The 12,986-nt window shown below is 41.4% G+C and overlaps 1 protein-coding gene across 3 annotated transcripts in view; it reads right to left on the bottom strand.

Moving 5' to 3' along the window:
• kita (KIT proto-oncogene, receptor tyrosine kinase a) overlaps positions 1 to 2,770 on the bottom strand; it is a 40,780-nt gene extending 38,010 nt beyond the window's left edge. For all 3 annotated transcript variants that reach the window (XM_042056963.1, XM_042056964.1, XM_042056965.1), the window contains exon 1: positions 2,634 to 2,770. In XM_042056963.1, coding sequence (XP_041912897.1) covers positions 2,634 to 2,688 — 55 coding nt within the window. In that variant the 5' untranslated portion in view covers positions 2,689 to 2,770. The remainder of the gene's footprint in view (positions 1 to 2,633) is intronic.
• Positions 2,771 to 12,986: the final 10,216 nt, after the last annotated feature.

The raw sequence follows: 12,986 nt of genomic DNA, 5'->3' as shown, positions 1-12,986 counted from the left end.
ACACAATTACTCTCTAACATCCTTAGGAGGAATACACTTGATCTTACAGTAATTTAACAAAGGCCATAGTGTGGTAAGAGACACACAAGCCTAGTATAATCTGTAGCAACTCAACATAGCCTTGAGCTAGAGCTATCAAAATCAATTTAAGCTTTCTAATACATTCTCTATCTGTATTCGAATTATAATTTACTAATGTGGATCGTGCAGCTTCCCATCTTGCTTGTTAATGCACCGCTTATAAATGCTTTACTGCAATACAACAGTCTCATCAACACAACCTTTTCAGTTACAGACAAGACTCTATCAAATGAAACACGTGTGCACTATGGTGTACCAAGACACCAAAAACTCTCAGACAGGCTGGCTCGACTATTTATGCAGTTGGGTCAATTTGTCAGCAGTTGGGTCACCATGATGATCTGAGTTGTCTAATCATTACATCAAATTCTGCCTGAGATGACTGATCTTTGGCTCCAGGTTAAAAAATAAATCCTGTCATCATAACCTGTGTCACACATACACTGATGCACACACTTACATGCACCTGGCAACAAACATGTACAATCATCTGGTACTTCATCTTCATCACCATCAATCATCATCAGCAATTTGATGCAACTAAAATGCTCAGCACTATTCTTTGCTTTAAGGGCACATCAGCGCTTATAGGTTGCTTAACAGAGCATTTGTGTGCATATACTACTTACAAGAAGCTAGCACTAAACACACCCTTAACAGTTCATCAAGTGCAATTGAAGTTGTTTACAATCCAGCTATGTTCATGTTTCACACAGGTAATGACTTCAGGCATAGGAAACACACACACACACACACACAGACTCTCCTTGACTTCCAAACCTCCAAAAGTTCTTAAGAAAACAAAAAACATAAAACATCAACACCATTAAATCAGATTAAGAGAGTAAATAAGAAGTATTTTAAAGGTGTCAGAAGTAGCACCATCACAATGAGATATCCAAGAGAACAGGATTCCTTTAACACATTTCCCTCAAAGCAGAGAAAATGGTTTTAGAGAGGATAACAAATATGTTGCCATTCTCCTGAGAACTGCTGAACAAGAAAGTAAAACAGGGAGGTTATTCACCTCAGCAAAAAAGGCACATAAAGGGGTTTTAAGAGGCAAGCAAAGCTTCCAGTCTACCTTGAATTGTACAGCAGACTACATCAATGCAGAATAAAGCCTGTAGCGTTTGGCAGCTGCAGCATGTGTTGGAACACACTACCATTGAGACAGAGAGAGAGAGAGAGAGGGAGAGAGAGAATAGAAGATTGCCTCCTATCAGCAGTTAAAACTCCAGCCAGATGCAGATATAGCAGCACGTTCAATCCATGACACTTAGCCTAATCACACACACACACACACACACACACACACACAACAGCAGCAATAATTAACTACTATAGCAATATGAAGTAGCCTATGGATGGAGCAGAGAGAAAGCGAGAGCCAGGACAGAGTGAGAGAGTTTTGTTTACCAGCAAGACAATACGCAAAGGTCTCAAACATCTGGGACTCACCTCTAAATTTCTTAGAAAGCCAAATTGTACATGACTAAATGTCTGTCTATTATCTGAATCCTGTAGCACATATCAGTGAGGTGTTTTTTTAAACCACATGCAAAACAGGTGTTGTGACTCGCGCTCATTTGTGTAATGTATGCGCTGACTGTTAAACTGTTAGACCGTTGTCTGCGTTTCAGGATAACCCACATTAACATCCGTAAGAGCAGTAGGCTATCAAACGATGAGTAAAATAACGCTCCGTTTGACAAGTCACAATAGTTAAGAAGCACCTGTGGTTTAGACACATCACTCATAGCAGTTTTAAATAACTAGTCAGTACATTTTGAGTGATGTTTAAAGTAATGAGGAGCGAGCGTGTTTCTACATCCACCACATAAAATCACGGTTAATGCCTATACAAATTGATCGTTACTTTGTGGTCAAATATCAGAATGCAACGTGTGGTCGGCGCGTGATGAATTATTAAAAGAAATGCAGGGTAGTTCCATTCGCGCCACGCTTCAGCTTCAGTCCCTATTTAGTTTCCTCTGCAGGATTCGGTATCGTTTGGAAACTGTCAGTCAGACAGTGGATCATGAAGCGTAGTTGACACAACTCAGTCATTCAAACATTCTATGAGACCACACAATGCAACAATTTGCTTTTTATATTAATTAAACAGTAGCCTAGGCCTATTTATCCTTCTTGAGATCAGGAGACACGGATCTCCACAGCAACCGGTGGCGTTTCATTGTAATCAAGAGTTGACTCCACAGGTGGACAAGACACCCCATCCAGTGCGTAGGCTCGTGTGCCCAGGCTCTGCTCATACAGTAATGGCACAGGCATACACTCACGTAGATGTATGAACTCCTTGCAACGAATTCACGTCAAACATAAGACTGCAATATATTTAACTTCGTCCAGATAAAAAATCATATTGTGTTAGGAAGTGTGAATTGGTTGCTGTTTCAAAGTGGACACTTAGGTGATGATGTCAGCTGTAAGGCATCAACATAAAACTTTTCCATCTACGTCTTGCAATTGTACTCAGAAACTAAGCAAATAATAGCAAAGAACATTCAAGAAGCAAATAACAAGCCCACCTGTCTGGAAGGTTAACTGCAATATTACAGTAAACACAACCAAGTGGTATTCCATCGTTACTGTTCCATCTGGGCTATGTGTCAAAGTGGTATTTGCGTACGTCCACTTAGCAGGCTGCGTGTTCGTTAATGCCGCGGAGCGCTTGTCGGCAGCAACGTCTCTCACTGGCGAGGCGCTCGGATGTCTTAAAGGGCCCGCGCACAAACTGCACAGAGAGGGGCGTTATATAAGGACTACCACAACCGCCAACAGGTTTTCACGCATCTCAGTACCACGAGGGCGGAGAGGCGGTAGCCTGGTCATTTCATTTTCTCTCATAGCTGCAAGGCCACCAAATTACCGTCACAAGAGAGCATGGATGTCGAGAAAAAGCATCTATGAGTAACAGCCAAACTGGACCTTGTGACCATAATAAAAATATATGACACTTGAGAATCTATGTGTGGATAAGATTTATGGAGGAAGCGAAATGTAACTAAACACAGATTAGTCACTTGAAGTGCTAGAGACTGAATTAAATGATTGGAATAGCACCCACAGACTTATGACATGAGATTAAAAAAAGATGCTGTAGGCATTAATGTTCCTACACACCTTCATAGATATTGGGTTTCGTACTGAGCACTAAAACAAGTTGGATAGGTTGGGTACACTTGGATAGGCACTCTCCTCTTTAGCCCAGCTGAGTCCATGATTTCCAAAAAGAATGTCAAATTTTGATTGGTCTAACCACAGGACCCTTTCCCATGTTACCTCAGTCCATTTTAAACAAGCTCAGGCCCAGATAAGACGATGGTATTTTTGGTATCATGTCATACAATTTTAGCTGTTACAATTTCGGCTGCAGTTTTTAAATCAGTATCAAACTATGCACATAGACAATGGTTATCAAAGGTTTTCCTGAGCCCATACAATGACAGGTCAGGAAACAGGTCTGGTGTTGATGCAGACCGGTCGAAAAGACCACGGCCATCCAATTTGTTTTTCAGCTCTTTCCCTTGTTTACAAAGATTTCTCTGGATTCTCTGAATGTTTTAATAATATTATGTCCTGTAGATGATGAACTCCCAAAATACTTCACAATTTCATGTTAAGAAGCATTAAAATGACATTGTTCCATCATTTGTGCAGACAGGTTTACACAGAGTGGTGAATACCCCTACATCTTCACTTCTAAGAGACCCTGCCTCTCTGGGATGCTCTTTTTCATACCCAATCGTGTTGCCAGCTACCCTAATTAGTTTTAAAACATTCCTCCTTTTGTTTTCTTTATCATTAAACAACGTTTCCAGCATTTTGTTACCCCGTCCCAACTTTTTTTTAAAACATGTTACTGGTATCAAATTCAAAATGAACATAATATATTTTCCATGAAATAGTCACATTTGTCATTTTCCACATTTGATATGTTGTCTGTGTCCTTTTTGCAACTAAATATGAGTTTAAGAAATTTGCAGATTATGACATTCTGTTTTTATTCACATTTTACACAACGTCCCAACTTTTTCTGTTTTGGGGTTGTATTTTCATCATCGTCAAATGTGACAGCTGTGAGGTTTCCTCTAACTGTTTTGCTCGCACACAGCTTGTACACAGTCCCATGTGTCAGTGTAAATGTAACAGTGGTGTTAATTTGAACTTGAACTTTAAAGTTGTTCACCTCAATCGGCATCCTATTAACATTGACTGCAGGGTTTTGATAGCCGTCTCTGATAACACAGATACAGTATCAGCTGGTGTCCTCACACAACCTTAGAATCTACTTTCACCCATTAAAATATATTTGCATTTCATCATTTACTGCACGCAGACCGTTATTTTCTTATTATCATAAAAGTTTGTTAAACAAAGATGTCGGTGGATCAGATTTGGATTTGGTGATGGGAGATTATTCTTTTCCCATTTTTCAGAAAAAAAGAAAACATTAACTTTTTCTTCTGAGGAATCCACAAACATTCCACAATTAAACAAAAACACATAACTTGAAAAGCTTACAAACAGTTGCAAGAACCTTCTGTTGGCAGAATGTTTTAAGGACTTTTTACAATTCAGCCTTTGGACAAGCCATTGAATCTTCATCTACAAAATGAAGATTATCTTAAGATGAAGTTCTGAATTAAGTATTATAAGTATATTAAGCAAGGCACCTAAGCACCTTTAGTTGTATTGAGTGCAACATCTTTTCTTGAATCACAAAGCCTGACATGGTAGGCACACATACGTTACCACTTTACATGAAGGCATTACCGATTCCAAACATAGGCACACACACATCTGTGAGCTTCACACATAAGACTATGGCCGTCACACACATGAGCACATGACCTGCCCCTGTGATCTCTCTCTACATCCAGTCATTCCATTTAAGGCACCCAGGGCCAGTCTAGTTGCCATCTACCTAGAGCCTCACACCATGTTAATCATCTCCATGTTTACAGAGGGTCTCTCTTCTGCAGAGCCGTTCATCACGGTCAGTGTGCATACCTGGGGAAGGGCTGGAAGCGATCTGCAACACTGCTGATAAAAACACATGGACCAACGCCACTGGGTGGGTGGTGTGACTGCTGGCTGGAGGAAGTGTGACTTTGTGCTACCTCTCTGTATGGATCGCTCAACACATACCACTGTTGTTATATGGTCTGTCTCTATGCTGTATGTGGGACTGGGGCCATGCCATTACAGAGTAGCCAGCTCCTGCTGCAGCGGAGTGCACGGTGAGAATGACCGTGGATGACTGGCCATCTCTCATGTTCCCTCAGGGCAACCGCTGCCAAGGTGCAACACAGGTGGTTAGAAAAACAGCATGGTTGTTGTGAGGTCCAGATGGTCATTCTGATACCATAGATGAATGATAACCCAGTTAGGCAACTGTAACTGTAACGTTAAGAACACAAGAAACATTAATATGAAACGTAAAAGTAATTTAAACTATAAAACTCTAAATCTATATAAAAATCATAAGACATTAATTCTGATTTGAAGGTCATTCTGATTTTTAAGGTTTAGCTGACTGGCCACTGACACTTAGGCAGACACTGTATGAATAAGCTGATTCGATACTTTGTTGTCTGGGGAATGAGGAGTCCAGGAGCCATCCCCCAATGACATATGATCACCACTTAGAACTGAGTTGGACCATTTGGACATTTTAGGCAATTAGGGTTCCACGAACCGCAATATACCTAACCGCTAACACCAGCCATCCATTTTACTTGCCAATTCCATTATTGTCACTGAGATAATCATACCCAGAGACAGAAAGGAAGAGCCAGAAGAAAAGGAATAGAAGAATCATAAGATACCCGGAAACAGAGAGAAACAAACGGAGGAATATTCACTTCAGTTTGTCCTTTAACTGTATGTAGCCTACTGTATGTCCTTTAACTGTAGCCTACTGTATGTCCTTTAACTCTATATAGCCTACTGTATGTCCTTTAACTGTATATAGACTACTGTATGTCCTTTAAAGCAACACCAAAGAACTTTCCCTCTGTCGCACGCACGCTATTTGTTTATCCAGCATCGGCTTTGCAAATAACGATGTCCACAGACAAGGTAGAATATGTTGCACGATTTATGAAAGTACGATGTATTGCGACATCAGATGCAAGTCAAATTAGTAGTTTCTTATGTCTCATTCCATCGAACTACAGATCCGCTACCCGATCTGGCAAACTTACATAGTGCGGTTATAGCCGATAGAGGGCCGCAAAGCGAATGCAGAAGTGCCGTTCACCCTGTTACAAGTGGATGAACCACTGAAACAATTTTGGAAACATTATTTTAAGGTACAAAAAACTCTTTGGTGTTGCTTTAACTGTATATAGCCTACTGTATGTCCTTTAACTCCGCTGCGTGTCGGGGAGTTCTTTGCCTCTCGCCCTCGTCCATTAATTTTGTATAAAAGGACACCTTGGCGGCCATTATTTCTTACGTAGCCTACTGTATGTCCTTTAACTGTATCTAGCCCATTGTATGGCTGTAGATGCTGGGCCATCTATTTTCCCGGGCAAATTCAAAACTCAACCAAACGTCTGCAAGTCTGCTAGTGATATGTCATGTATACAGTAATGTGTGACGGATATGTGCATGTCATCGGCAGTGTTGAAGCGAGACAAAAACATGAAAAGATATTACACCGAGTGTACCACAAGTACAGAGAGGCACAGGTCCAAAGATATTACATTGACTGTACCACAAGAACAGAGAGGTACAGAGAGGCACAGGTCCAAAGCTAGAAGGGTACTTGGAAAGCACAAAGCTCTGACAAGGCCAAATAGCATAACTTGCTAAGTTAGCTCAATTGAAAAGAGCCGTCCCGTAGATCTTATCTAAGCCAAGATTTCCTTGGCCCAAGCTACAACTTCCACCAAATTTCATGAAAATGGGACTTGCAAATGGGGTGTCTTGCATAATTCTAATAATTAAAATGACATATAAACAAACAAACAAACAAACAAACCACATCAACATCATAACCTCCCTGGCAGAGGTAACACTGCTTTAAAGGATAATTGAGTTTAGACTGCTGAGGGTGGTAAATGTACACTAGTGGTTAGAGCTTGGTGTCAGGCCTCAGTCTGAGAGAGAATGCCTGTCTGTGTGTGTATTTATAGAGTCAGCATATCACATCGCTCCCCAGGGCCTGGAGAGAAAGAAAAACTATTTTTACAGTCATTTCACTGTCCCCAATCTTTTGTCACATGCATGTGCTGTAGGGCCACGATAAACACACGTGTGTATTTCTGCAAGGTCATATGTGTGTGTGTGTGTGTGTGTGTGTGTGTGTGTGTGTGTGTATGAGTATGCATATGTGTTTGTCCACTGTATGTGTATTAGTGTATGCATATGTTTGTGTAGTCTATCTGTATGAGCAAGTGTATGTGTTGGTGGTTTGCTTTGGTCCCCCTTTTTTGACCCTTCAGCAGGGGAGTTTTGAACATTCTAACAGAAGATTCTGTTCTGCAACAATGTAAGGTTCTAAATTCAGTGACCCAGATCAGTCTTTAGAATGTTCAATTTCCAACATTCCCGCCACCGGCTCAAGGGTTCAGTATGGACGAGGCTCCATACAATTTGGGACTGGCCATGCATGGCCACTCTGGAGAGGGAGGGCAGCTCTGTCTTCTGTGTCTGCCCACTGATCTCTATCAACTCAACACCAGCCCACATATACAGGCGTCGGCCCTCAATCAACCTCTAGCCCGGGTAACTGAGCATGCAATCTCACCTCCCACAAACAGCCCCCTATCAGTGCAGCCCAGGGCCTGCCCCTTGACCCCAAGCCCTCCCGAAGCTCTCTCTGCCGCTAATGGGCCGTCACGGAGGGCTACCTCCCTCCACCGCACCGAGTGTTTTATATCCCAGCCCTGCTCTGTTCGTCCGGGCAGGCGGCAAGTAATGCCTATCAGTAGAGGTCTAGTTTCACACAGTGTCTACTTTATCTCTGTCTGTCCCTATGCTGCACTCTCTCTCCAGCTCCTTCTTTCTCTTCTTTCTTTTTTCTTGCTTTTCATCTTATTTTCCTCTCTCTCTCTCTCTCTCTCTCTGCAGATGGCATGAAAAGAATAGTGTGTGGGCTGATAGAGGGCGAGGTGGGGTGGGGGCGTGAGTAAGCGAGTGAGTGTGCTTGTGTGGTTGTGGGTGTGGGGGTGCTTATTTTAGTTCGTCTCATGTGATTTAGGGCACATCCCCTGGAGCGTCCACTCTTGTCCCCCCACTTTCTCCTCCTCAACACTGAACCATGAAAACCCTTCTTTGTTTTGCCCCTCAATGTCCACTAACCAACGAGAGGGCTTCATGCTAAGGGGTGGATGTGGGGGAGGGGGGTGGGGGTAGTCGGACTATCCATGGAGACAGAGCGACAGAGTGAAGAAGAGACGGAAAGTAGGAGTGAAGGATGAGAAGAATTAAGGATGGGGTCAAAGGTCAGACGCAGTGGTGTTGACATCCTCCATCACCAAGACGATACCATGCAAGCCCTGGTTCTTTCACCACTATGTCAAGTAAAGCTATGACATGGAGATTTTTGAGAGTTTCAGAGAGATTGTAGGCCAGATATTGATTGAGCTCAAGCATAGCACATACTGTACTTTAGAAAACTATTAAAATTGCAGTTCTTTTGCAGTCACTCATAGTGGTTGACAAGAAAAAATTACATTATACAAAATACAAAAAAAAAGAAAAAGAGGCAGGCTCCATCAAAGCTGTTTAAATTGGACACAACTGTGCATGTGAATTAAAGACAACTTTTTAAATATTTTGTTTCTTACTAATCATATTTTCTTTGTATGACCATGTCTTATTCACTTCTTTCCCTGTGCCAATCGTGGATCTCCATTCAAAAGGAAACTGACCTCCTCATCGGACCGATCCAGAGTGTTGTGACCAAGGTGTCGGACCAATCAACATATAGCTCACGCTACTTCATGGTTATGCTTCTGTGTGTTTATTGTTCTCTCGGCATTTCCTTCAATTTCATGTCCCCTTTCACGGTTTCTGATTTGCAGGGAGATGTGTTTGTTTGGCCTGTAGTAAAGCTATCACCACACCCCTGATGTGGGCAATTAACACATCTGCGAACCCTGTGTGAGAGAGAGAGAGAGGGAGAGGGCGGGGGGGAGCCCACGTCTCCTTTCCCTGATAATACAAAGCATTCTGGGATCCAAACGCACTGGGGTCAGTTTCTCACCAGATTACAGTAGCGTGGGGCCATATGGGTACTGATGCAGGTCAATCAGGTGCCAACCAAATGAGGAAGCAGATCAGTGCACATGCATTTGTGTGTGTGTGTGTGTGTGTGTGTGTGTGTGTGTGTGTGTGTGTGTGTGTGTGTGTGTGTGTGTGTGTGTGTGTGTGTGTGTGTGTGTGTGTGTGTGTGTGTGCCTGTGCATGTGCGTGTGTGTGTTGGTTTTATCTTTTTAAATGGCTTCTGGGTCATGGGCTGGAAACAAGCAGTGTATGCCATAAATCCAAGAGGAAGAACTACTCAATACAGAGGAGAAGAACTAGTTGCAAAGCGTGAATCTATCCACTTCCCACTAAGGTATTTAATTTGTCTTCATCTTCCTGTACCTCAGTGCCAGATCACTATGGATAATCATACCTGATGACCTGGATACTTCTTTTGTATTGGGATATAAAACTTTACTATGAAGAGTAGAGGAATGACCTGTTTTGGATAAACATGACATGAAACCCCAACCACCATAATTACTACTATGGGTTTAAAAATGACAGATGTTACATAATGTGAATTGAATTTGAATGGAATGAATTTGAATTAATTGGTGTGGCTGTAGCCTACTGAAGAACTGAAAGAACTCACAGCCAGCCCAGCACAACAAGAAAGTTAGAGAGCGCTATTAATGAAAGCTTCAGTGTCTGCAGTTTACTGTGCAAATAGAACTAATGCTAATCACTGGAGGAGAGACACTTTGTTCTCTTCATTCAACAGAAAGTCTTATTCATCACTTATATTGTCTGACCAAACAACTAATTGTGAAATTCCAAAGCCTGTGCATACAAAACTGAATGTTCAAAGCCAGGAGAGGATAGCAGAAGCAGCAGTGGCCATTCCCATAAAGAAACATAAAGATGAATGTCAACATATGAGATATACTGAGCTGAACACTGTTTGAGGCTTTCAACCTTTCTGCATTATTAACACATTCATCTGACATTACAGTTGCTGATAATTTAAATGTTTGAGGGTGTGTGTCTGCGAGTGTGTGTGTGTGTGTGTGTGTGTGTATGTGTGTGTCTGTGTGTGTGTCTGTCTGTGTGAGTGTGCTTTTAATCTTATGATCATTTAATTGCTAGTGTTGCTGCCCACACCCTTTTGGTACCAGAAAGTGCACTCGTGCATACTTTGTGCCCACACACATACCTTCCCTTCCTTTCTTCAAAGCTCATCTCATGACCTTTCTGTTTAAGGATCACTTCTCCTCCACACCCAACACATAGTTCCATACAGATAACTTGTCTTTGTTGTATTTTTTTGTTTGTTTGTTATTGTGTTTCCCTGCCTTTGTCTCTGTTGTATTGTTTTGTTTGTTGTTATTGTGTTTCCCTGCCGTCCTTCTATGTAAAGCGACCTTCGGTTTGAGAAAGGCGCTATATAAAATAAACTTATTATTATTATTATTATTATTATTATAACAAACTGTTCCAGCCAATCACCGACGAGATGCGCGATTAGTAGGGTTTCAATTGCATGGGAGGGAGGGGGAAGCTAGCTCTCTGTTTTGCTTGAACGTCAACAGAAGTGATGTTACCCAACATCGCTTAGAGCACCTTTAAAATGACATTCATGGAAAATACAGTACTGTGGAAGAAACATCAGACAGCATTTAGCCTAATGGCTCACTGTAGGCTACATGACATGCCAGCATCTTTCTCTAAGCCTTCAGACGTTGACCTTGGGAGCACAGGGTTACAAAGTGTGTGTTGAGCCTGCCACCTCACAGTGTCCTGGTCACACATATTATATTAGAAGATAAAGGGTGTGTGTGTGTGTGTGCTTGTAAGACCATTTCTAATAAAAGACCATGTCATAAAATCACAGATAAACAGTATTATCACAAAATAAAAAAGACAACAACAAAAACACTACTAACAAACTAAAATGATTAGCTCTTAGGTGTCATACTCTGTGGAATATGAAGCCAACTACACTACTAAACACTACTAGAAAACTAAAATGATTAGCTCTTAGGGGTCATACTCTGTGGAATATAAAGCAAACTACACCCAAACATCTGTCTGTCAATTTCCAAATCAAGAAAATGATCATTAGCATTATCAAAGGCATGGACTTTGGATAGACCAGATGATATGAAATTGGGGCTGTCAAGTGATTAAAAAATTAATATACTTAATTACATAATGTGTGATTGATTAATCTGAATTAAATCTAAATTGCATGCATAAAAATATCTCAATTCAAAATTAATTTTGGTATATGAGTGAACCAATGAATAGCCAAACCAACATTAGAGACTTTACGGTAAAGTTCAACTCTTTTATTATCATTTTCACTGTTGGGCGCAGGCATCAGCATAGTGCCTGGTGTCAGTTTTTAGCATGGTAGCCTAGATGCAAACGACTGCAGTTTCCTCTCACTGTCAGTGAGTTAGTCGGTTTGTTAGTTAGTCATCGTAATTTAAATGAACACGTTATTTTGACAGCCCTATATGAAACATGGAAATAGTTCCCCTGTACCATGGCTTTCAAAGTACACTACAGTAGTGGCAAGGAGGCCGGGTATTTGCACAACAAATTGAGAGCCGCCAAATTGATTTTCCTCCATTTCAGAGCTCATTTGATATGTTTATTCCATAGATTCTATATACAGTATATGGTTTGTTCACAGAAGCTTCCAGGATGTTAGTTCAGTCTAGCCTGGAGTCCGGCATAACCCTTTGTAACATAAACTCTAAATAACACTGGTCCCAACTCAATTAACATCTGGAAACCATGCATGTTTTAACTATTGTAATGCGAGCGCACCCCAAACACTGAAAGACATTTCTTCCCCTGCACAAGTGTTTGCACCCCTGTACCCAGAAGACAGACAAGGTGACAGGTAAGTACAAAGTACAACAGGCAGAGATGTAAAGTAGGCCTAACTATGTAAGTAGAAATTGTTAAGTACAGTGCTTAAGTATGAATGGGGAGTATCTGTACTTTGCTTGAGTTTTTATTTTCCTTCCTACTTTTACTTTTACTTTACTACATTTTAAAAATGAACTGTATACTTTCACTCCACTACTAGCAGCATTAAGTAGAATGTACGGTAGGCTAAAATAAATTTCCATTCAGCATGTTAGATATTTGCAACCCCAAGACTTGATTTTCTGACCTTATGTCACCACGGGACACATAGTTAAGGCACTCTGAGTTAACTTACCCAGGTTTGTCACTAAACCACGTACTTGGAATACCCCCCAGGCTGGACCAAGTTGTTTTGTTGCTGTTTTTGGAGCCGGGGCTGTCCACAGAGACAGCGTTTTTCAACAGTGTATTCAGGGCACAGGCAGCTAGTGGATGGTGAGGTGATGTTTGTTGTATGTGACTGTTACGACCCGGCTCTAAGCTGCAACATAAAGAGGGAGTCGGGACAACAGAGATAACTTTAATCAATAAAGTATTTATTTAAAAGCAACCAAAAGCAATAAATAAGCATTACCAAAAGATGTCTAGGGGAAAGTAAGAGCATGTATGCCAGTGTGTTCATGTGGATGCGTGTATGCCAAAGTCAGTATAATGTTCCAAGATAGAAAGAAAGTGCTAGTGGGAGAGCGATAACCCAGAGGTGCCTGCAACAGAATGTGCCTAACAGAAAAGTGCCC

This window comes from Alosa sapidissima, chromosome 12 (genome assembly GCF_018492685.1).
Source record: "Alosa sapidissima isolate fAloSap1 chromosome 12, fAloSap1.pri, whole genome shotgun sequence".
Taxonomy (NCBI): Eukaryota; Metazoa; Chordata; class Actinopteri; order Clupeiformes; family Clupeidae; genus Alosa; species Alosa sapidissima.
This window is presented reverse-complemented; position numbering and strand designations above follow the sequence as displayed.